General features: G+C 48.6%; 1 protein-coding gene across 1 annotated transcript in view; it reads left to right on the top strand.

Moving 5' to 3' along the window:
• Positions 1-23,678, top strand: part of LOC139049599 (phospholipid-transporting ATPase ABCA3-like) — a 344,592-nt gene that overhangs the window by 306,257 nt on the left and 14,657 nt on the right. The window contains exon 9 of the mRNA XM_070525181.1: positions 2,486-2,659. Coding sequence (XP_070381282.1) covers positions 2,486-2,659 — 174 coding nt within the window. The remainder of the gene's footprint in view (positions 1-2,485; positions 2,660-23,678) is intronic.

The raw sequence follows: 23,678 nt of genomic DNA, 5'->3' as shown, positions 1-23,678 counted from the left end.
AGCGCGCTCCTTCGTACTACCCAGGCGCGGGATTTTCTTGACTTCCTGGTGCTTTCGCCGTTCGTTTCCTTTGTTTCAGAAAAACACCGTTGATTTGAAGAGCTGGCCAGTTAAGCTTGCGTGTAAGAATAAAGCTTAAGTGAGCGGATTAGAACACCAGGCAAGCTTGGGTCGTTTCGCGAATAATAACAAACAATGCACTGAAATAATAGGACGCTTAAGCTTCGCCTTCAAGAGTGGAACGCAACAGCGTTGGCATCGATCCGGAAAAGGGTGTAAGACAATGCGCTACGGCGCAGCGATCAGTTACGAGGCGCCCTGAATCGGACTTTGCAACCATAAATCACGCGGTGAGCGCCGAGCAACGCAGCGTTCGGCGCGGCAACGAAACGTGTGCCTGAGCAAACGGAACGAACCAAAGAACTCGGTGTATCGGAGGGAGAAATGATCTACGCGAGCCAAACGTCGTCATCGGCACGGACAGCCGGGCCGCGACGCGCCTCGCACCGGTCCCCGCACGACCCCAATACGCTGAAACGAGACGAAGGCGAGAAACGGGTGAGTGGCGCGCCACCTTTCGGGGCAGCGCCGTACATTAGGAGGAGGGGGTCTTCTGTGTTTGCCGCAAGAAGGCTCTGTGTATGAGGCTAGCGCAGAAGAAATGGCACGGAAACGTACTTCACTACGCGTTTAAGTGCGACTTCTGTAATTTACACGCTCATACCGATATACGCCGCAGTACAACTTTCTACGTCTCGTTTTTAAGGCAACACCGCGTTCACTAGAGGCGCTTTTGTCCCGCTTTGAACCAACGAACTCATGGCTGGGTGGTAGCGTCTCCGTCTCCCTGGTTCTATTCCCACCCAGCCCATCTTGCAAGTTGTTTTTTTATGAATTGCTTTCCGCGATTTTTCGCTCATGGCCAACGCCACCGACACCAACGCCGACGACACCGGCTTTTCTGCGACACGAGCTCCTTAACGCTGTCGCGTGAAAACGAAGACAAGGAAGGCGCACACAGCGCTTGTGTTTATGTGTATGCCTTCGTTCGTCTTCACTTTCTGTACCCTGTTTGTCATTAGCCATAAAAGCTTGTTTAAAATATTTGACGGATGCGGTGCCGCGTTGAAATGAAATTTGGGCCGATTGGGGAGCCTGTAAATTAGAAACATCACAAACGGTTTGGTAACTCATGGTGGTTCTGCCAGAACACTGACAAATAGAGGCGGCATCGCGGTACCAGGACACATTTTATATTGCGTCGTACAGCGCGAATCAGGGCCAAGGGACACAAGAAAAGCGACGACATGCGCTTTCTTGCGTCCCTTGTCCCTAATTCACGCTGTACCACACAATCTAAAATGAACATGGATATATTGCGCTCAGTTTTACACAGACGATATTAAGGAAGAACAGGACGATGACGGACGTAGCGCAAACTACCAACCTACAACTTGGTTGGTAGGTTGGTTGGTGCTTGGTTCCTCCATCAACGTCCTGTTCTTCCTTAATATCTTCTGTGTAAAACTGAGCGCAAAGTAACCATTAACGTTCACCAACTGGCCCCCTTCATTGCTTTACTAAATCTAAAATGAAAAACCAACTATCTTCAATCATAACCCATGTAAGTTACAAGGAGGCAGTTGAAGAGGCATAAACACGGCGCAGTGGTTCACCTGTTATTTCGGGCGCAGACCCAGCACTTAGCCACAAGGTAAGCGTACATGGTGCACCTCAAGAATGGCGGTAGCATAGAGGCAGAAAGAGCACATGACTCTGTGCTTAATAAGCAAAGTACAATACGACAGCATTGTAAATCGTTCCAAATGGATGCAAACACAGTGACATAGTCTGAATAATTATTTCCGTTGCTGAAGTTGACAAAAAAGTATCTGTAATCTGTCCAATGCCGAGGCATCCTTATTGACTAATTTGAAATTGTTAAGCAGAAGTAGGGAAATTCTCTCATTAGCTCATAATAACCAATCAAAATTTTATCGATACCCAGCTTAGCTAGGCACACGCACACTGCTTCTGAGGTAGGTGAGCACATCACCCCCTCTGTAAATGCGCGAGTGAACCCGGTGCCCCTTACAAGGGCCCCCAACATCACCTCCGCCTCTACACTTTTTCAGTAATGCATAGTGGTTGGTGCCGCTCTACTTAATGGCAGTCTTGCAATCGGCAATATTCCCAATGTAACAATGCGATTGCTCTCCATTCCGAACCCGTTGTGGTTGATTAGTGGCTATGGTGTTGGGCTGCTAATGCACGTGGTCGCGGGATCGAACCCCTGCCACAGCGGCGCAATTTCGATAGAGGTGAAATGCGAAAACACCTGTGTGCTTAGCTTTAGGTGCACGTTAAAGAACCCCAGGTGGTCGAAATTTCCGGAATCCTCCACTACGGCGTGCCTCATAATCAGAAAGTGGTTCTGGCACGTAAAACCCCATAATTTAAGTAAATGTTTTTCTCCATTCCCCAGCGGAGGCAACCGCCGAAAGTTGTCCATCGGAGCCGCTCTTCTGGGACTGCAGCCATTCGTGTTTTTGGACGAGCCGTATGCGGGGGTGGACGTCGTGTCCAGAAACAAGATCTTCCGAGCCATTGCGGAGATCAAGAAATGCGCGCAGACTACCTTCGTACTTACGTCACACAAGTGAGTGCTGCCAAGGTGCAGACAAAGTTATCACGCAACGAAGCCAATGGGAAAATGACTATTCGAGCGAGGAGCAGCCGAGTACTCGATTTGTTAAGTAACAGCCAAATGAAGTCAGTGCAGAATGAAGCTGAGGTGTCAGCACACAGGAAACTGTTTTTCGAACCTCTTCTGATCGAGTGATTTCTGCAACCATTATAATGCCTAGCTCGAGATATGCGACATTGAGAGGAAAAACACAAGCCTGTTTTTTATAAGTGTAAGTGTCAAAAATTTTGATTTCATAATTTGTTTATTTTAATGTGGACGGTTAATATGACTCTTCCTGAAGCTTCACAAGTGTTCATTGTCGCATCATCCTGACGTTTGCAAACTGCACTTTGTTTTTGGAGCGTGCTGCTCAGTGTATATAAATCATGGTATCTGTAAACTGGTAGGGAGACTTTCATAGAAGCCTACATGTTCAGAAAAGGTCGGCCTGTCACACCGGTTGCCATAAGTTTGCTGGGAGAATTCAGTATGCTGGTTAGCTTTTGTCAACAAAATAACACAGAAAGACGTGTGACTTCAAAGCTTGAAGTGGCAGCGGTATCGTGATTATAAGCTGCTTGGGGCAAATGTTTAAATTCATCTAGGGTTCAACACTATGGCTGCTACGCGAACAGTTATTTAGCTTGTTTGATGTTGCAGCTTATTTCACCTTATGTGCAAGTGTGCTTTGAAACATATGAAGGTTTTGTGTCCTAAGGGGAACATAACTAGGCGTTTAATGACGGCAGTCACATCTATTAAGAACGTGAACGATTAGGGTGGGTTTGAATGACACCGACAGAGGGACTTGAAAACTGACTTCACTTTTATTTGTGCACGCACCCCGTGTGCATGAACTAATGAAGAAAATAAGCTTAAATTGACAGTAACTAGTACGGCCAAAACATAGTCACAATTTTGGATTGTATGCAATACCTAGCACTCACCATTCTGCTGTGCAACAACTTGTAAATTTAACTAAGAGTTATCAGTCGGGACATTCTTGCGCTTTTATTATTATTACTTTATTACTTTATTATTTCTTTATTATTACTACAAAAATAATTAACCTGCCTATTTTGCTGCCTGGAACTCTGAGTGCACTCCCTTTCTTGCCACCTTCACACTGGAGCATTCGGCGTATTGAACAACCGGAAGGTTCCTGCTGCCGAAATCCCGGGTCGTTCACGTTGCTTTCCCGCCGCGTCGTCAGAGCTCAACAACCAAGGGTGCGCGAGACTCACGGAGGACGGAACTGACGAGAGGCCCTACCAAGTGTCCACACTAGAAGAGTACTGTGGAGAAGGTCACGTGGTATTTTTTGTTGTATCGGCCATCTTGCGGGGCACAATGATGGTTTGTTACGATGGCTTAGACTCTTGTGTGTGCTTCTCCGTAGATCTCGTACCATGGTAAAGTCACCGTATGTCTAAGTTCGGGTTAGTCCCCGTGGCTTGTGCAGCCGTGTTAGCTAGACCGTGCTTTGCCGGCTGTTCTTCTGGCCAGGTGACATTCGAAGAAGCAAAAAGCGTGAAACGAGCGCTCATACAACGCTGTACACCACGTACCGCGCTACTGTCGAGGGACGATCTGCTAGTATTCTTGCTGTCTTCGGTGGATACAGTGCTAACGTGCCATCACAAACTGAAACCGCTGTGCTTCAGAACGTACGATAAATGGTTTGCAGGTCAGTGACAGTTGTGCAGCGTTCCCGCTTTTGACAGCTGGCGATGCACTCGTGGCACGCAAGGATGATCGAGAAGCAGATGCTGTAAGCACAAAAGGCGCTAACCCTGCTTACCGCATACATCAATGCGCCATAGAGTGGCAGTGAACAGAACGTAGGCGGATGCGCTGTAAGGGTGATTAAGACTCGACAGAAAACTACGTCTGCGCGCAGATAAAACGGCCCATGGTCGATCGCACGTAGCGAGCCCTGCCAACGGGCTAGAAGCACGCATCTACGTGTATATACTGTTGGCCACTGCGCGTGAGCTACAACAGATTTTATCGGGTGCTCCAGGCGCATTTTTTGCCGTCGCCGTTGCCCTGATTCTCCACATTAAATCCAAGGGCGATGACACTATCGCCGCGCGCCGTATGCTGTATGTGGGAGTCAAACCACGCGAGGGAAGCCGATGATCTCGGCTGAATCTGGTGCACGCAAAGGAAGAAAGCGGAGCGCAAACGCACTGTTTGCTCTGAGTACCTCCTGTAAACATGCTATTCACAGCGTGTTTACAGGAAGTATTCAGAGCCCTGGATTGGGAAGAATTGGGGATAAAAGGTAACCGAGAATACCTTAGTAACTTTCGATTCGCTGATGATATTGACTTGCTTAGTAACTCAGGGGACCAATTCCAATGCATGCTCACTGACCTGGAGAGGCAAAGCAGAAGAGTGGGTCTAAAAATTTATCTGCAGGAAACTAAAGTAATGTTTAACAGTCTAGGAAGAGAACAGCAATTTAAAATAGGTAGCGAGGCACTGGAAGTGATAAGGGAATACATCTACTTAAGGCAGGTAGTGACCGCGGATCCGGATCAAGGGACTGAAATAATCAGAAGAATAAGAATGGGCTGGCGTGCGTTTGGCAGGCATTCTGAGATCACGAACAGATGGTTGCCATTATACCTCCAGAGAATAGTGTATAACAGCTGTATTTTACCAGTAGTCACGTAAAGGGCAGAAACCAGGAGGCTTACGAAAAGGGTTCTACTTAAATTGAGGACGACGCAACGAGCTATGTAAAGAAGAATGATGGGTGTAATGTTAAGGGATAAGAAAAGAGCAGATTGGGCGGGGGAACAAACGCGAGTTAATGACATCTTAGTCGAAATCAAGAAAAAGACATGGGCTTGGGCAGGACATGTAATGAGGAGGGCAGATAAACGATGGTCATTAAGGGTTACGGACTGGATTCCAAGGGTAGGGAAGCGTAGCAGGGGGCGGCAGATAATTAGGAGGGCGGAAGAGTTTAAGTTTGCAGGGACAACATGGCCATGATTAGTACATGACCGGTGTAGTTGGAGAAGTATGGCAGAGGTCTTTGCCCTGCAATGGGCGTAACCAGGCTGATGATGATGAAACGCGGTCTTCTGTCGAGTGAACGGCTGTGGGGAGATGGAAGTGGGGGGGGGGGGCGGCGTGGTGGTTTGGCAGCAACTGCGCATTTCGCGTCCGGGTGCAAGGAGAACTGAAGATCGCGGCTCCCTCCAGCACGATGTATGAAGGAAAACGGGGAGACAGCGCGGCTTTCGCTCTGCGAACCAGTGCTTACTTTGAACGGCACCGCTCAGATTTGTGATTCAATAAAGTTGTTATTCTCGCGCGGTTGCGTTTGTCGTGTCTTGGAGGTGATCTGCAGACGGCTCACACCTTTGTGCAAGCTGTTGTGTCGCCGCTCTTGAGTTGAAGTGATAGACCACACGTAAGTGACTTCGCTCCCTGCTTCTGCCGCGCTTGCTCCGAACAGCGCTTTGACAAGGAGTGTCCGCACTCATCCAATGGAATGTGTTCATGTTTGCTTGTGCGCTCTGACACCATGCTTGCTAATTCAGTTAGTGAGATAGTTTTATAAGATTTTAGGAGAACGTGTTTATAGACTAGTATCCTGATTTCGTAGAGCTGTCTACTAATTTGCTATCGCAATCGATGCTTCGCCATTCGGGCCAAACTGCGTCTTTTTTGTTTCATGAAGCTTCACTTACTGTGAGAAGAATGCGCCTCAAGGCGCAGTCATGCATCTAACCGAGTTCTCTCGTCGGCGAGCGCTGTAACTCTTTATATCGCAGCGTTGTGCGACCACCTGGAACTTGTTCAATAATGCGAAACAATGCCTCAAGGCACGACTCACACGCGTGCTTCTTAACCTAAACTACTGGTGGGCTTGTCATAGGTCGATGGATTCTGATGTACGTGTGTAAAGTGTGCTGCCGGTCATCGTCTGCGGATTCTCGTAGCACAGTGAGAGTGCGTAGATCTATTTTCACAAAAGGCGCCAAAAGTAGCAGCGACCGGCCTCATGGTTTAATTTGCGAAGTTCGCTTTCAACGTCTTCCAACACTAGAGCACAATGCTCTACCGACATGACGATGGTACATCGTGATTGGATTCGTTGATGGAATGGCGCGCATGTCCGCGTGGCGCGCATGTCCGCGTAGCCTGAAGCAGATCCACGGCGAAGGCGAAAAATGTAAATAAGAGGAGAGAAACTGCCTCGACAAAATGGCGAAGTAACGCGAACTTCCGGCATTACCATAGAGCAAGGAAGGAATGCGCAGAGACCCTGATGTCATTGTTTCTGAAACTCAGTGACGACGGAAGCTGGCGCTACTCCGCCTTCTTGTCGGCGCAGATTCTGCTTTCTTGCTTACATTTCTCGCTTTCGGCGCACAATCACGCCGCGCTGCGCGCATGTGCGCGCGCCGTAGTGATCCGACCAACAGATCCAATCATGACACGATTGCATAAGTCATGCCGTCGTGGTACCGGGCTCTAGGGTTGAATGGAGTTCATAGACAACTCCGCATGTTTGACTGTGAGGCCTTCCCCCCTTCGCCACCACTACTTTGGCCAGCTTCTCTGAACATAAATATGTGCACTCTCATTTCGCTGCGAGAATGCACACGGGATGCGCGGCAGCAGACTTTACGGGCATGGGGAGGTATGACTAGCCCTCTTGCCTTTTATGAGAACAAACACGCATGCTAGTAGTGACGTTATAGGAAATGTTTTGCTTTATTGAATGTGTTTTTGGCGGCCCGCACCACGGAGATGTGACGAGCGGCAGCGTGCTGCCGAAGAGGCCAGCAGTAGAGAACTTCGGCATGCATTTACACGCAGTGGTAGCAGCCTGAGGTGCATTGTTTTCACGGTAAGTGAAGCTTCAATGGGAACAGAGTTCTGGGGTAAGCTCCGCACCTTACCGAACAGTAAGCGCATAAGCGTGCGTCTAGCGCGTTGACCGGGCCTTCGTGCGACCATCAACTTTCCGCTATCAACCTTGTCCACTCGTGCACGACATCCGCCAACCATCACTTCCCTGCGTTCCACGAAAACACAGGTATCCAGCCAAGGAAGCTTCGACCCTTAATTACTCACAGCGGCCACTTCTTTACCGCCTAATCACAGGGCTGTCTTACGTGCCACAAATGCATCGGCAGCTGTCGAAAGCAGGAACACTATCCAGTGGTCACTGATTTGCAAGGCGTTTGTCGTACGTATTCTGAAGTACACCAGCATCAGTCTGTGATGAATCTCCCGAAGACTGCAAATAGATTCCCAAATCGTCAAACATCCGTGGCGTAGTACGTATTGTACGAAGTTGTAGGCATGCTGTTTTCACGTTTTTTTACATTTTTCTGTCCCATCCGGCGACTAACTGGGACATGTTTTCAACCAAAGTAAACAAATTAATTGAAAAATACATCCCTGTTCGTATTATTACGTCTAATCCTCGAACACCATGGTATAACTCCCATATCAAACGGCTTTCTAATCGAAAGAAACGTCTGTATCGCTTGGCCAAATTATCATCCTCAAACTCACGCTGGACGGCCTGTAAAACTGCATCTGATACTTACATTGCAGCATTGAAGGAAGCTAAAGATAACTTCATGTCGAATACCTTACCCGAACTTCTGAATTCTAATGTTCGAAAGTTTTGGCGTATGATTAACCCCTGTCTTGATAACTCCATTGCCTTGGTAGACACAGCTGGCAACCCCGTCCCACCTAACCAATGTGCTACTATTCTTAATGACACCTTCTCAAGAAATTTCTCCGTAGCTACAAATACTAATCTTCCAGATACTTTTTGTTACAGTTACCCATTCATGCCTCCCATTATTGTTGACACGGCTGGAATTACGAAACTCATCAATAACTTAGAGCACCATTCCTCCCCTGGTTATGATTCTATTGATTGCAAATTTCTTAAAAATACTTGTGTCTACAGCTCAATCATACTAACAAAAATATTTCAGCAATCACTTGACACATCAACTCTTCCATCCCAATGGAAAATTGGGAAGGTGATTCCAATATTCAAATCGGGCAACAAAAGTTCACCATGTAATTATCGACCCATTTCCATTACTAGCACATGCTGCAAACTCTTAGAACATAGTATATACTCGAACCTTGGCGCCTTTCTCGAATCTAACTCCTTTTTCTCACCAGCTCAACATGGCTTCCGGAAATCATTTTCGTGTGAAACGCAGCTCATATCATTTACTCATAAACTGCACCGCATTCTTGATCGTTCTTCGTTAGCTGACTGTATTTACTTAGATTTTTCTAAAGCATTCGACAAGGTCTCCCACATACTTCTTTTTCATAAACTTAGTCAACTTAATATCGATAATAGTCTTTATTTGTGGATCAAAGATTTCCTTTCAAATCGTACCCAATTTGTCGTAGCCAACGAACTTTCTTCTAACCAATGTCCTGTCCAATCTGGAGTCCCACAAGGATCCGTACTAGGCCCCCTTCTTTTTCTCATTTTCATTAACGACCTTCCTTCTTTAGTTTCTTCTAATATTAATCTTTTCGCTGACGACTGCGTTATTTTCCGTGAAATAGTTACTGATAACGATATTAACATTCTCCAGTCAGATTTAAATTTTATATCTCACTGGTGCAATACCTGGCTAATGGAATTAAATATTAACAAATGTAATGTGATGCGTATCTCTCGCGCATCCAGTAGTCCTGTTCCATATTACCTAAACAACTGTCCTTTAACCGCGGTTTCCTCCTATAAATATTTAGGCGTTCATATCACTTCTAATCTAAGTTGGTCTCTGCATATTGAGAAGATAATTAACAACGCTAACCGCATGTTAGGTTACTTACGCCGTAACTTTTCTGCTGCCCCTTCGTCTTTAAAGCTCTTATTATATAAAACACTCATTCGATCTAAATTAGAATACGCCACTCCAGTCTGGGATCCAAGCATTAACAATTTGGTTGACTCACTAGAAATGGTGCAGAATCGCTCTACTCGCTTCATCTGTTCCTGTTATAACCGCACTGCTAGTATAACTTCTATGAAATCTGATATATCTCTTCCATCCCTAGCATCCCGCCGAAAATATTTTCGCTTGAACTTTTTCCATCGGCTTTACTATCACCCTACCCTCCGTGACGAATTCATTCTTCAGCCACATTATATATCTAACCGTGTTGACCATCGCTTTAAGGTTGGTATCGAGCCATGTCATACTAAAACCTTTCTTTACTCTTTTTTACCTCGAACTTCACAAGACTGGAATCACCTTTCTTCCGACATTGTTTCCATTAATGATAATACCCGATTTAAACATGCCTTAGCTAACATTGTATAATTAGGATTTACCATACCTTAGCATGCTTTGTGATATGTTTATTATATTCATTATTATTTTGTTATTATGTTACTATGCACTGTGTTTATTCTCTACCCACTCCCCTCTGTAATGCTTCGGCCCTGAGGGTAAAAATAAATAAATAAATAAATAAACACAGCCGAACAAAACACGCAGACACATGGAATCTTGTAGAGACACAACCTTCACTACGGTATGAGACCTACGAGGAGCGCACGCATGGGCATACAGCACAATAATAAAACTCTCATTGCACCCTAAAAGCGTGGTTGCTACAGTAAATAATACAACGTGACTTCCTTCGCACTCTTCTCGTACTTCGTGGAGAGGGTAGGGTCTCTGCTCCACTTTTGAATTCGTAAGCACTTCTTTGCCTTCCCAACGAGATAACCTGCCCGCCCGTTTCTCACGTAACCTGAGTCGATATGATGAAAGGAATGTGTAAAACAAAGTATATTCCAAAGGACATACGTTGGACGTGGTGAGTTTCAAGTTCACGACGCGACGCCCAGAAGACGGATACCTTGACCACTGGGCTAAACACCACACTTGCACTAGAGGAGTATGTCTGAACCATATGATTTTGTTGTACCGGGAGTACAAAAACCTCACATTGACATTTGACTTCGTGAACACCGCTGACGCGCAAGCGTATAGGTGCTATTACCATTTTGTGCATTGCGCCCAGAATGTTTTAATGTGGACGCCACGAACATGCACAGCGAGCACTGCGGCGTCGAAGCACATACGGAAATGGCGCGAACGCGGTCGTGGATAATACATTTATCTCGACGGTGTAATGCCTGGTATATCACAGAGAGCATGGCTACTTTCTTCTTCACCACCAGGCGCCTTCCTCTTCTGGCGCTTTTTTCCTCGCAGTGACACACGTATTAGAGACAGAATGGGGTTGGGAAGAGGAAGGGGTGCTATTTTCGGCAGCCCTTTAAAGAGTTTACAAAGAAGGCGCCAAATAAAACAACAGATGAAGGGTGGAGACACGAGACAACCACGTAGGCGCCAGGTAGTTGTTTTATTTGGCGCCTTCTTTGTAATCATGTATAACCAACTAGCCCACCAGCACGTGCTCACTGCCTTTAGACAGCGTGACTCAGCGCCTTGGGGAAGGGGAGGGGGCTATGGAGAAGAAAGAAAAGGGAAGGTCGAGGCGATTACACAGCCATTGGCTGTCAGCGTTTTCCAGACGGCGCATTTCCAATTTGCACGGCAGCCCTGTGTCCTCCAGAAACGTGACAAGGTGCCTGAAGGCGGAGCCGTGGTGCCGGCCGGGAAACCCGCTGCCATACGGGGAACCCGCTTCCATAGGGAGCCCCAGGCCCCGGAATCACGCGTAGAGTGTACGCCCTCTGTTTAGAGAATGCGGGGCAGAAACGAAGTAGGTAGTCAATGGTTTCGCCCTCGCCGCGCTTGGAGCAGGCCGGGGATGGAGCCAGGCATTTGCTCTACCTACAGGATGCCGTCCGGGAGGGGCCGATCCATAGGCGCAGCAGGAGAGACCACTCCTGCCTTGCGAGGCCGCGAACAGCAAGTGGACGGGAAGGACGATTGCTGGCGGCGCGCCAATCAGGGTGGAGCACCGTAAGGTGCCGCGGCAACGTGTACCTTGCATAATCCAATATAGCTACAGCGGGGCCAACTGGAACAGCGGCATGAGTGCCGCCTTTTCCAGCGTGTCAGCCTCTTCGTTGTCTTGGACGCCGACGTGAGAGGTCACCCACTCTAGCGACACCTTCAAGCCACTGTAAATAAGAGTACGAAGCTTTTCCGCCATGAGGGCAACGCCAAGGTCGACGGTATTCGGTCGACAAGGAGCCAGGAGCGCCGTTTGCGACTCGAAGATGATCAAAACCGGAGAATCTGGGGGGTCTCTACTAGCAGGTTTGCAGCCAGTCGGAAAACTGCAGCCTCAGAAGCAGTCCAGCTTGCCGCGAAAGGCACCCGGCACACTCCCTAGCTCCGAAGGGAAGGTGTCACGCAGGAGACTGCATGGACCGGAGTCTGCAAGGGCGGGGCCGGCTGTGTAGATGTTCGTCTAGCTGATCCTTCATCAGAAATATCGAAGCCTTGTACAAGGCACAGGATGGGAACAACCTTGTCGAGAGGCCCTCCAGAATAGCAGAAACCTAAAACGGCTGATGGTGCCGAGGAGGTAGCGGCATAGCTAGCGTGGGAGGATGGCCGACAACGTACTCGTGCAACTCGCAACACCTGCCCATGCGCGAGAGACGTCGCCATCGCAACCTTGAGAGCAAAACCATGCCAATGGGGGCACGATGTAGCCGGAGAATGTAATGGAGGCTATGCTGTAGCAGCAGCAGGGACAGCTACCAAGAGTTTGCCTCGGCTAAGATGGCAGCATGGCAGCGATGCGCGAGGTCCTTGGCGAGCAAAGAATCATCCGGATGGCTTTCCGGTGCTGGAGCTGCAGGCGGTGAACGAGTGCACGTGGTGGGACCACGAGCGGAGCGCATAAACAAGCTTGGACATAGCCTTGCGGCGTACAGATGGATACCCTAGTGTTGCGTGCATGCTGTGCAGCGGAACGGGCCGTGGCGAACCGCTTTTTGCACTTTTAGCATTTGGTGAAGAACGCCTGGGCCACTTGCACTCAATTAGAGTAGGTGGTCTAACTGCAGGCCCAAGTAGCTGACGGCCCGTTTCCATCATATGTGGCTGCCACCAAGGCCCAGCCGGACTGCTCGATTGCTCGGCGACGTATGACCGCGCTGGGGTAGACGAGGAGTGCCTTTGTCTTCGTTAACAATACGGAGGCGCCCACTGTATAGAAGTAGAAAACAGAAACAACTTACTCCAGGATTCGCTGCCGGCAGAACAGAATCTAATGGCTGGAGGGCTTCTATTGGTACCCCCCGTCGATAGAGCTGCATAATCGACATACACGGAGATGAAGCGCGATTCCTCAAGTCCAGTGGGACGGCGGAAGGGCGAGATCGCAAGGGCAAGCTTAAAAAGAAGGGGCTCAGGACAGATTTCCGCGGCACTCCGGAAACAACTGCCCGTTGGGAGCTCACAGCCTTTCCCATCTTTGTGAGAAAGGCCATGCCGAAACGTCGGCGACCTCCCGTAACACGAAGACATGTAGAGAGCTCCGAATGACCGTGTAGGGCAAGTCATGAAAAGTGCATTCCACATCAAGTAGCACCATGGTGTCACTTCGCGAGAACCTCTGACATCCTGCAAGGATTATGCGATGTCCACGATGGAGTCACCAGTGCACTGTGACGACGGAACACAGTCAGCTGTTCCCGGGGGAAGTCGAGAGCTCGGGAGATCCACTCGAGGCGCACCAATGTTACAGACTCGAATACCTTGCAGGCTGCTGAGGTGAGGGAGACGGCCCTTTGGGAGGTGCGCGCTTTGGCAGGCAGGACTGCAATCTGCTCCTTTGTCCAGGAATGATGGTGGCTCAGCAGTGAGCAGGAATCTCTGGTTTAGAGACTGCCCCGGTCCACCGGTAGAACAAGGGTCTCCAAGACAGGTTTCTGAAGTGGTCCGATAGTCGTTCTGCCAGATCCATCTTGTCAGTCCTCAAAGTGATCGCGCCGAACAGAATTGGTTGGTGTATCATGGGACCTTGCAGGAGCGAGCGTAGAAGTTGCCACTCCTTGGAACTGTGACGAGCACCTGGAATGCTTGAGCAGACACTCTGCCAACTCTGCCGACGCCTCAGGTAGGCCTGAGGTTGAATGGCGGAGTCTATCCGCGAGAAGGCAGTCCAGCGCTCAGGGCGGTTGGTCTGGAGGGCGCGGTGCTCAGCTTGGCGTCGTGCGGTCCACAGATTAAGCAGCGGCAGGTCCGGTAGAGGATGTGACGGCTGTATAGTCGCCCAGGTAGTGGCCGCTGCTGTACTGTCTTGACCAGCCCGCAGAAATTATCCGCTGGAATTGTTGGCGACGTCCTGCGGGAAGGTATCCCTGTGGATCAATGTACAGGACTTTGACATGTAGGATTGAGCGGAAGAGAGCGTCAGCAGGATTGGAAGGTGATCAGACCCCCAGATGTCATGAGCCATGGTGAAAATGTACCAACAGCATTCTGCTGTAATGCCTAGGTGGACGATAGTTCTTAAGCTGAAGCTGCGAGTACCCCTGCGCAAGTGTCGTCTTCGGTGTTTATGGTGACAAGGCCGGCCTGAAGTGTAGCACCTACCACAGTGTTGCCACGGGTGTTGTAGCTGCGGTTACCACAGGCTGCATGATGTGCATTGCAGTCATCGTAATGCACGTGTTCTTTTCCCAGATGGGCAGACAGTCGAAACAGGCAGCGAGCGTGCCAATGGCTCCAGGGTGCATATTAAAGCTCGCCGAAGTAGTGTCCGTAGATCCAAGCCACACAGTCATCGCACAGCACACCATTGGTCCGCTATCAGGTCAGCAACAGGGATCTCGTCATGACGAATAGAGCAGCGCACGTACACCGCTGAGCGTAGGGAAGCTTGTGGATGGCCGGCGTCCAGGCAGAGGGTTACAAAGCAGGATACCAAGAAGCACATCTCCTACCGCCTCGTACCACCTCAGCCGGCACACTAACTTCCTGCAGGGAAAGTAGATCGCAATCGCCTCGCTTCAAGTGGCCAGCTTGCTGCCGCCGGAACGAGTGCGCTGCAACTCCTTCGGCTGGCGATGGCCGTTCCTCCGGTGATTAGCCATGGTGATCACTCTTTTGGCTGGGCCACCTGTTGCAAACTAGGAGACGCGTAAGGCATTGTCCTCCGGTAGGAGGGCAGTCGCATAATGCAGGAGCAGCTTCAAGCTATGAATCTCTCCCTGAAGGGATGGCATTGGAACCGCCGCATGTACACGCGAATTGTTCCCGGCAGCATGTGGACTCATCGCTGCCAGAATGGAAGGCACGGTCTAGACTGCTGTCCAATGCTGAGGACAGGCAGTAGGTCTTCATGCCGGAGTAGAGGCATCCTTGGTTTGCGCCGCAGACACTGAAGCATAAGACAGCTCGATGTAAGCCTTCCTATTTATTCTGATTCTCAGATAGCTCACGTTGACAGATCCAGTAAACCATCATCATCATTATCATCAGCCTGGTTACGCCCACTGCAGGATAAAGGCCTCGCCCATACTTCTCCAACTACCCCGGTCATGTACTTATTTGGGCCATGTTGTCCCTGCAAACGTCTTAATGTCATCCGCCCACCTAACGTTCTGCCGCCCCCTGCTACGCTTCTCTTCCCTTGGAATCCAGTCCGTAACCCTTAATGACCATCGGTTATCTTCCCTCCTCATTATATGTGTGGCCCATGCCAATTTCTTTTTCTTGATTTCAACTAAGATGTCATTTACCCGTGTTTGTTTCCTCACCCAATCTGCTCTTTTCTTATCCCTTAACGTTACACCCATCATTCTTCTTTCCATAGCTCATTGCGTCGTCCTCAGTTTCAGCAAAACCCTTTTCGTAAGCCTCTAGGTTTCTGCCCCATACGTGAGTACTGGTAACACACAGCTGTTATACACTTTTCTCTTGAGGGATAGTGGCAATCTGCTGTTCATGATTTCAGAATGCCTGCCAAACGCACCCCAGCCCATTCTTATTCTTCTGGTTATTTCAGTCTCATGATCCGGATCCGTGGTCACTACCTTCCCTAAGTAGATGTATTCCCTTACCACTTCCAGTGCCTCGCTACCTATGGTAAACTGCTGTTCTCTTCCGAGACTGTTAAACATTACTTTAGTTTTCAGCAGATTAATTTTCAGACCCGCCCTTCGGCTTTGCCTCTCCAGGTCAGTGAGCATGCATTGCAGTTGGTTCCCTGAGTTTCTAAGCAAGGCGATATCATCAGCGAATCGTAAGTTAGTAAGGTATTCTCCATTATCTCTTATCCCGAAATCTTCCCAATCCAGGTCTCTGAATACCTCCTGTAAATATGCTGTGAATAGCATTGGAGAGATCGTATCTCCCTGTCTGACGTTTTTCTTTATTGTGATTTTGTTGTTGTCTTTGTGGAGGACTACGATGGCTGTGGAGCCGCTATAGATATCTTCCAGTATTTTTACATATGGCTCATCTACACCCTAATTCCGTAATGCCTCCATGACTGCGGAGGTTTCGACTGAATTAAGCGCTTTTTCGTAATCAAGGAAGGCTATATATAAGGGGTTGGTTATACTCCGCATATTTCTCTATCACCTGCTTGATAGTGTGAATATGGTCTATTGTTGAGTAGCTTTACGGAATCCTGCCTGTTCCTTTGACAGAAGCCTAAGGTATTCCTGATTCTATTTGCAATTACCTTTGCAAATACTTTGTAGGCAACGCACAGTAAGCTGATCGGTCTATAATTTTTCACGTCTTTGGCGTCCCCTTTCTTATGGATTAGGATTATGCTAGCGTTCTTCCCAGATTCCAGTACGTTCGAGGTCATGAGGCATTGTGTATATAGGATGGCCAGTCTTTCTAGGACATTGTTCCCACCATCCTTCCACAAATCTGCTGTTACCTGATCCTACCCAGCTACCTTCCCCCTTTGCATACTCGTACAAGCCATCGTCTGCCAGGAGCTTGAAAACATTGGTTTGCAGTCTGTGTGTGCTATCGCCAATCCCAGAGCTAACGAACGCCCTTCTACTATTTTCGCTTCACCGCGACGCTTCTTTCCACGTTGTTGCAACCCGACTAAGCGGAGAACTACGGACGACCAGCCGATATGTTTCACCTGTCACCGCCATGGTGCTGTCGGCCGACACTGTCGCAACTCGTGGCCCTCAACACCTCGCACGCCGACCAACTTGAGCCATTTTGATGGAAATACCCGCAATCTTTCTCCCACCGCCGAGTCTAACAGCGCCGCCAGCAGTGCTCGGAACACGTCGTACAGCCGCTCACCATCGTCGCGCGGACACTAGTCTCGTTCACCGCAAGCACGTCGCCCATCTTCCCGTTCATCGAAGCCGCGTAGCCTTTCGTCCCAGTGGGTTTAGGCCGCAGCCTTTCGGAAAACTATGAAACGTGGCCCTCGGAGGTGGTGCTGCATTGGTGACTACTGCAGCAAATCCTCTGTCTGTGCACACAAGAAGTGTAATTCACGTCAAAATAGACGGCGTACCTGTCCAAACACACGTCGACACTGAAGCCCACGTATCTGTGATGAGTGCCAGCCTACGTAGACGTTTAAAGAAGGTCCTCACCCCAACAGCTGCCCGGGTGTTTCGTGGGGCTAACGGCGGCGTGCTGGTTGTTCTTGGAATGTGTACTGCGCGTTTAGTTATAGCCGGCCGCCCTACTGCTGTTCTCTTTGCTGTGATTGACAACTGCCCTCACGACGTTATCCTTGGATTACACTTTTTAACCACTCATTCTGCTCTCATTGGCTGCTCGACCGGTGTTCTTCAGTTAGAACTGCCTCAACTTGCCGAAGCTCCGAGTACCGCCTTACCGTGCTTGTGCTCGCTTCAAGAATAGTGTCCGTCACCCGAGGCAGTTACGTCACTTTGACCGGCCAGCCACAGGTTCCTGACGGTGAATATGTGCTGCACCCCATAATCGACGTGCTTTCAAACCGGAACGTAGAATGTCCGCATACGTTGATCACAGTTACTAATAACGACGTCGTTCTACCGGTTCTTAATTTCAAATTGTGCCCTTAAGTGCATCTGGCCGGCATGTTCTTGGCCAGCGTTTCTAGAAGTTCCGAATTTCACATTGCGAGTTTGAATGACGAGAGTGGCTTATAGGCGCCAATTGCAGCTGACAGCTATGGTTACTTAACGGATGACTTCGCGAAAATATTTGCACTTGCCCTCACCTCTGCACAGGCCACGGACACCTTCTTGAATCGTGCAGTGAATCTTTGATTTCAGCGACAGGTCCTTAGTCCAAACATCTGTTGTTCACCACCGTATAAACACGGGAGATACGAATCCTGTTCATCAGCATCCCTATCGTGTATCGCATGCTGAACGTCGAGTCATGCAATTAAAAGTGGACAAAATGCCCCGCAAAGGCGTCATCGAGCCATCAGCCAGCCCTTAGGCTTTGCATGTCGTCCTTGTGAAAAAGAAAGATGGTGCCTGGCGTTTTGGCGTCAATTATTGCTACTTAAACAAGATCACGCGAAAAGACGTCTGCCCACTACCACGCATCGATGACGCCTTTGACTGCTTGGACTGAGCTAAATACTTCTCGTCCATCGATCTTCGATCCGGCTACTGGCAGATTTCAGTTGATGAAATGGACTGCGAGAAGACGGCCTTCATCACGCCGGATGGCTTATACCAGTTCAATATAATGCCCTTTGTCCTTTGCAATGCTCTTGCGACATTTGAACGTATGATGGACTCTCTGCTGCGAGGCTACAAATGGACCACCTGTCTTTGTTACATTCACGACGTTATTGTTTTTTCTCCCACGTTCGGCAGCCACCTTACCCGACTCACTGCTATTCACGCAGTCTTCCGCATAGCCGGCCTTCAACTGAACACCATGAAGCGTCAATTTGGGCGTCGCCAGATCACCGTGTTGGGACACATCGTTGACGCATCCGGTGTCAGGCCAGGTCCGGAAAAAATTCACGCCATACGCAGTTTACCTGTGCCACGTTCTGCCTCTGACATGCGCTGCTTCGTTGGCCTGTGTTCTTCCTTTCGGTGTTTCGCAAAAATACTTCATCAACGTTGCTCGGCCTTCGGCAGATTTTCTAAAGAAGAACACGCCATTCTCATTGGGACCACAGCAGGTTCACGCGTGCGCCGCTCTCATCGGGTTCACAAGGTTCACAACAGGGTTCACAACACACACGACTGACATGGTTGACAAAAAGGAGCCCTCGAGGGTTCCTTGTTGGTGGCCACCGGGAATGCGGCAGCAACAAGAAAGACTGGTTTCCCGTGTTGTACCTCGCGGCTGACAAAGGTGCGAAGACGGTGTCAGCATGGGGAAGCCACCTTCCTGGAGCGATGCGGGACCAAGAGTCATGATCGCTCACCGTATCCGCGTCGCAGGTATTCAAGGCAGCAGGTATAACGTCGCTGAGGACATCGGCGCGCGCCATGGTCAGCAAGGCAGCAGATGCTGCAGCAGAGCAGGAACGCGGCTGGCGTGCTCCTACAGTCTTTCTTAGCAAACGCCATCACCTGGGGCAGCCGCTGCAACTTGCTCACTCATCTTTTTTATGCTTTTATCAAGTAGCATTAACAGGCATTCTTTGCATGTTCGTACCATGTCGTCATTCAATTTCGCGGAGCCTTGCCTTTCCTGTTCGGCTTTCGTCTAATTTAAATTCTTCAGCACGAGCTTCTTTTCCCTTGGTGTGTCGTTTATTCTCTGCTTTCTTAAAGCCACCTTGTCATTACTTTGGAATGAATCGGCTCCTGTGTTTAGGGTGTAATTTAATTCAGCAACCCTTCCAGTTGGTTTGCGCCTTCGTCTAGGAAATGTTGTGTTCCAGAATTAGTGCCTAGTAAGCTTATGGGGCTCCAACATATTCTAGGTGCGGCGTTTTCCTCATGCATTTGTGACAACCACCATTCACTTTAGCATTGTACCGTTGCTTGAACCAGTATTTGAACCATGGATCTTTTCTCTCCCAGTATATTTCCCATTTTCGTCCACGTCATCCAGCGGCAACAGCGCTTTTTGCCTGCCTGTGCTCTCCTGATTCGTTCTGTCATTCATTAATCGCTTCTCGTATCTCACGGTTCTACAAGCTTCTCACTTTCATTTTTCCTTTTCATAAAGCCTGTTGCTTCTCCTTCCGTGTTTATGTCGTCATTACAGTAAGTTTTTCACTATTTTTCGACTCTTTCGTCGGCCATTGTCCACGTTCTTTCTCGACTCTTGTCACTATATTGGTTACTTGTTCAGCGTTAAAATTTCTACTTCGCTCGTTGCTCTCTTCAATACTTAGCCCCAATTTCTAAATGATATGTTTGTGGTCATTCCCTGTGCTGCTTCCTCGTTAGGCATTTAGGCGTTCACGCTAACCCTTGGTTCTTCTCTTTGCGATTTTTCGCGTCCATAAGTACGTTACGCCCAGCGAAGCATTCTTGCCAATATTTGTGCTTACAACCTAATATGCTCTAGGCAGTTTGAATTTACTCTATCCCCTTGGGCTCCCAAATGTATGACCATTCGGACACTCCATTCTTTTTTTTTCAATTTAGTTCTGTCGAACCTTCCCGAAATCTAATTCTCAATGAATAATGGCCTTTCTTAGTCTCTCGGATGCACTTTGGCTATCGCATGCACGACTATTTGTTGTCTAGAAAACTGCTCCTGAATCTCTAATCACATTTTCTTTCTTCCACCACCCTGCATGTTTACGTGTCCTATAGCACGGCGAGTTTCTTCTATCATCTTTTCCTGCCCTTTCTATTATTTACGGTCATGCAAGTCTGAGGTTACCCTAGGGAACCTTCTTAATTACTTCTTTCCTGACCTCCTGAACACCCATGGGACCCACAAAAAGGCAACTGCGCGAAAAGCAAGTCGCCAGCCTACTACTTGCTCAGGCATGTGATTGAATTGGATTCCGTCTCATTGGAAACCACCATACCTTCTCACTTCCCTGTTGGCTTTTACAACCTCGAAATCTTTCTTTTGGCTCACCCTCCATATCGCCTCATTAGTGACTGCAGTCGCTCTCTGTGTGTTACGGTCACGCAGCTCCATACACACCACAATCTGCACCTAAGGAGACAGCAGCGCAAGTCGTCTACTTCCTTAACCAAGCACTGGGCCAGTCCTTTCCATTTTCTGTTTCAGACGTCATTTAGCCCAGCCGCTACAATTACAAGGTTGCGTCCGTGTGCATTTCTGCGAGGTTTTGTTTTGTTCGCTCAATGACAAAGCCATTGTACGCCCTGGAAACATCCGTACCGCTACTTCACTGTCTCATTTCACCGTCTCCACAATTGCCTCTGAGCACCTAGTCAGACTTGTGTCACCGGGTGTGATCACATTTTCACTCCTTCCTACTGCGGAGGTCTCTTGCATCTCTTTGCCATCTTTTTCGCGTGAATCAGGTTTGACACGGGGCACGGCGTTCGTTCCTCTTGTTCTTTTGTGGCCGCTTCAAGGTAGGTGAGGCTCTCTCTAGCTGCTGCCACCGTACTTTCCGCGCATTCCACGCGCATAGTTCGCACTCCCGTTCCGTCATGCCGGGAGACGGCGTTCCATCGGCCCTACCATTTCCGTTCCTGATGTCGGCCCTGCTCAGTTTTTCCTCGACTGTTCGAAGTCTTTCTTCTGCTGCCTTTGGTGCATCTCGCTCCATGTTGAGCTAATTTTCTAGCTCTTTTATCCGTTTCAGAAACTCACCTTCGACATCCTCCATTATCCTTAGCACCTACATAGCACCGCCAGTGCCTGTCGAGCTACTCGATTTCCTTTCCATTCTCATCCTTCCCCTCGTCTACCTTGAGGGGTCTCCCGCACGCGCATGCTGCGCGCCTGCGCGGTCTTCTCCACGGATGTGCGGAAGCCAATGCGACCTCGTGGCGCTGCAAGGAACCCGATGGCGTACACGGCGTGCGCGTCGCGCTGTGATTGCTGGAACATTTTCGCCCACCATCAAAACACGATCAACGCAAGAACAACGCCGACAACCCTTGATTTTCGGAGTAAGGGGGGCATTGAAACTATCGCTTTAAAACGAATGTAAAAAAAAGACCACAGTTTCTGCGAATGCTGTCTTGAAAACTTTGGTGAGCGTGTAATTAAAGCCAACTCTGGGATTACATATACAGCTGACTTGGAGCATTGTAGACAGCAGGAAAATTGCGATGCTGCCAATATTCAATGTCAAACACGCCAAATTCCTGACGCGTATTGGTGGTCGCGGGAACGGCCTGTCGTCGGGGCGTTCCTTCACAGACCGTAATTCTACCAATTTCTGAGGGCTCACGCACTTCACGTCGCGCAAGACAGACAGATAAGCACTGATAAGCAAGTGAAGGGGGACTTATATACGTCTTATGACACTCAGTAATGCTTTGACATGGGTGTGTAAGGCGCTAAATTTCGCTAACGGTTTAGGATGGTAGGAGTGATTCGGATAAAGTTAATAAGTAGCACCGATAAGGGTTTTAAAAATCAGATCAAGTCCGATAATGTTGATAAGGACCTATAGGAGCTTGTAAGGGTAGGATCGTGCCTGATGGGGTTTATAAAGACAGATAATAGGGAGAAAACTCGGATTGAGGAGCTAAGGTTGATAATAAGCGATAAAAGCTAATAAGGGTCGGGTCTAGTCCAATCCAGTAAGGTGGACAACCACCGATAAGGGTTTATAAGGGTTTACAGTGGTCGAATGAAGTTTGATGGCATTGATAATAACAACTGTATACGTGGAGATGAGGAAGTGGCGCAATACTTCTGCATAATTTGACAACTCTCAGAGTGATTCCTGCGTAAAGTTTTGCTTCCTCCATGGCTATACTTGACTGGTATCGCCATGAGTTGAGTATGCACCAACTTACGCGCACCGCGGCATATCCTGGAGAAAGTTGCCGTTGGTGGCTACATTGCTCCATATTACTGCTTTAGGAGACTGCTTGGTGGCAGAAAGAAGGGGTTGGCTCTCTGCTACTTTCTGGCTACTTTTGACTTTCATTTTGGCGCATTTCCTAGCTATCGTTCATTATTTATTTCAAGCCAGATTATCGGCAGGCATAAAGTTTACCTATTCTTTTCCACCTTTGCTATCGTGGTTGTTGCAGAACGTATGTGAAATGATATGCACATGAAGACATTTTCTCCGCTATAGGATCGCACTTCAGAAACAATCATGTTGGGGCCATGAATGTTTTAAAAATATTTATTTAGGGGACATATCTATTATCGCTAGACTTCGTAAATATGAAGTCAAAGGAACTGCACGCAAAGACAGCAAATCAGGAAGGCTTTGTGAGCAAGAAGATTGGGATCGTCTGTGCCTGACGATCAGGGCACTACGAGTTTCCAGTTCTTGAGGCTCATGACGATGCAGCTTAAACAGCGCCTTCCCAAAGTCTCGACAGCGCTTCGGCGGCTGAAGGGCATGGATAATCAAGCAACTGGAAACGCGAATAGCCGTTAAAATAAAATTAAGCTTAACTTGATTTTTATGTTTTTTAATCGGGCTGGAATACGAATTTACAGGCAGTTATCAGTTTGTCCCTACATCAGGCTGCGCGCCAGTGTACATGGGCAAGTGTACATGTTGCATTTGCCCCCGCTTGCTTCTGCGCTCTTCACCCTCCTTTTTGTAATACCGGTTTCGGTTTCCCTCCTCTCTTTTCCCTTTTATATATATATTTTTAAACACCCTCACCAACACATTCCGAAGTCAATATACCTTTTTTGCGCCTCAACCCAGGGTATCGCCATTTCTGGATGCCGCCGTAACGACACTTACGTTGAGCGACAGAGGCAATGGCCTTTGCAAGACCATGCCGCTGCCTTTCAGTCACCCCATACATAGCACCGCAGCCTCCTCGTCACCATCTTAACTACTTCAAAATTACTCGACGTATTGCTCCTATGCTACTCAAGTCACTCTTTCAACTCACGTTTTTTTCTTTTTTTTTCTTCAGTGTTACTCGCGAACTGACCGCCTGACGGTCTCTTCTAATGTCACAAGAACATGC

The sequence above is a fragment of the Dermacentor albipictus genome, chromosome 9 (assembly GCF_038994185.2).
Source record: "Dermacentor albipictus isolate Rhodes 1998 colony chromosome 9, USDA_Dalb.pri_finalv2, whole genome shotgun sequence".
Taxonomy (NCBI): Eukaryota; Metazoa; Arthropoda; class Arachnida; order Ixodida; family Ixodidae; genus Dermacentor; species Dermacentor albipictus.
This window is presented reverse-complemented; position numbering and strand designations above follow the sequence as displayed.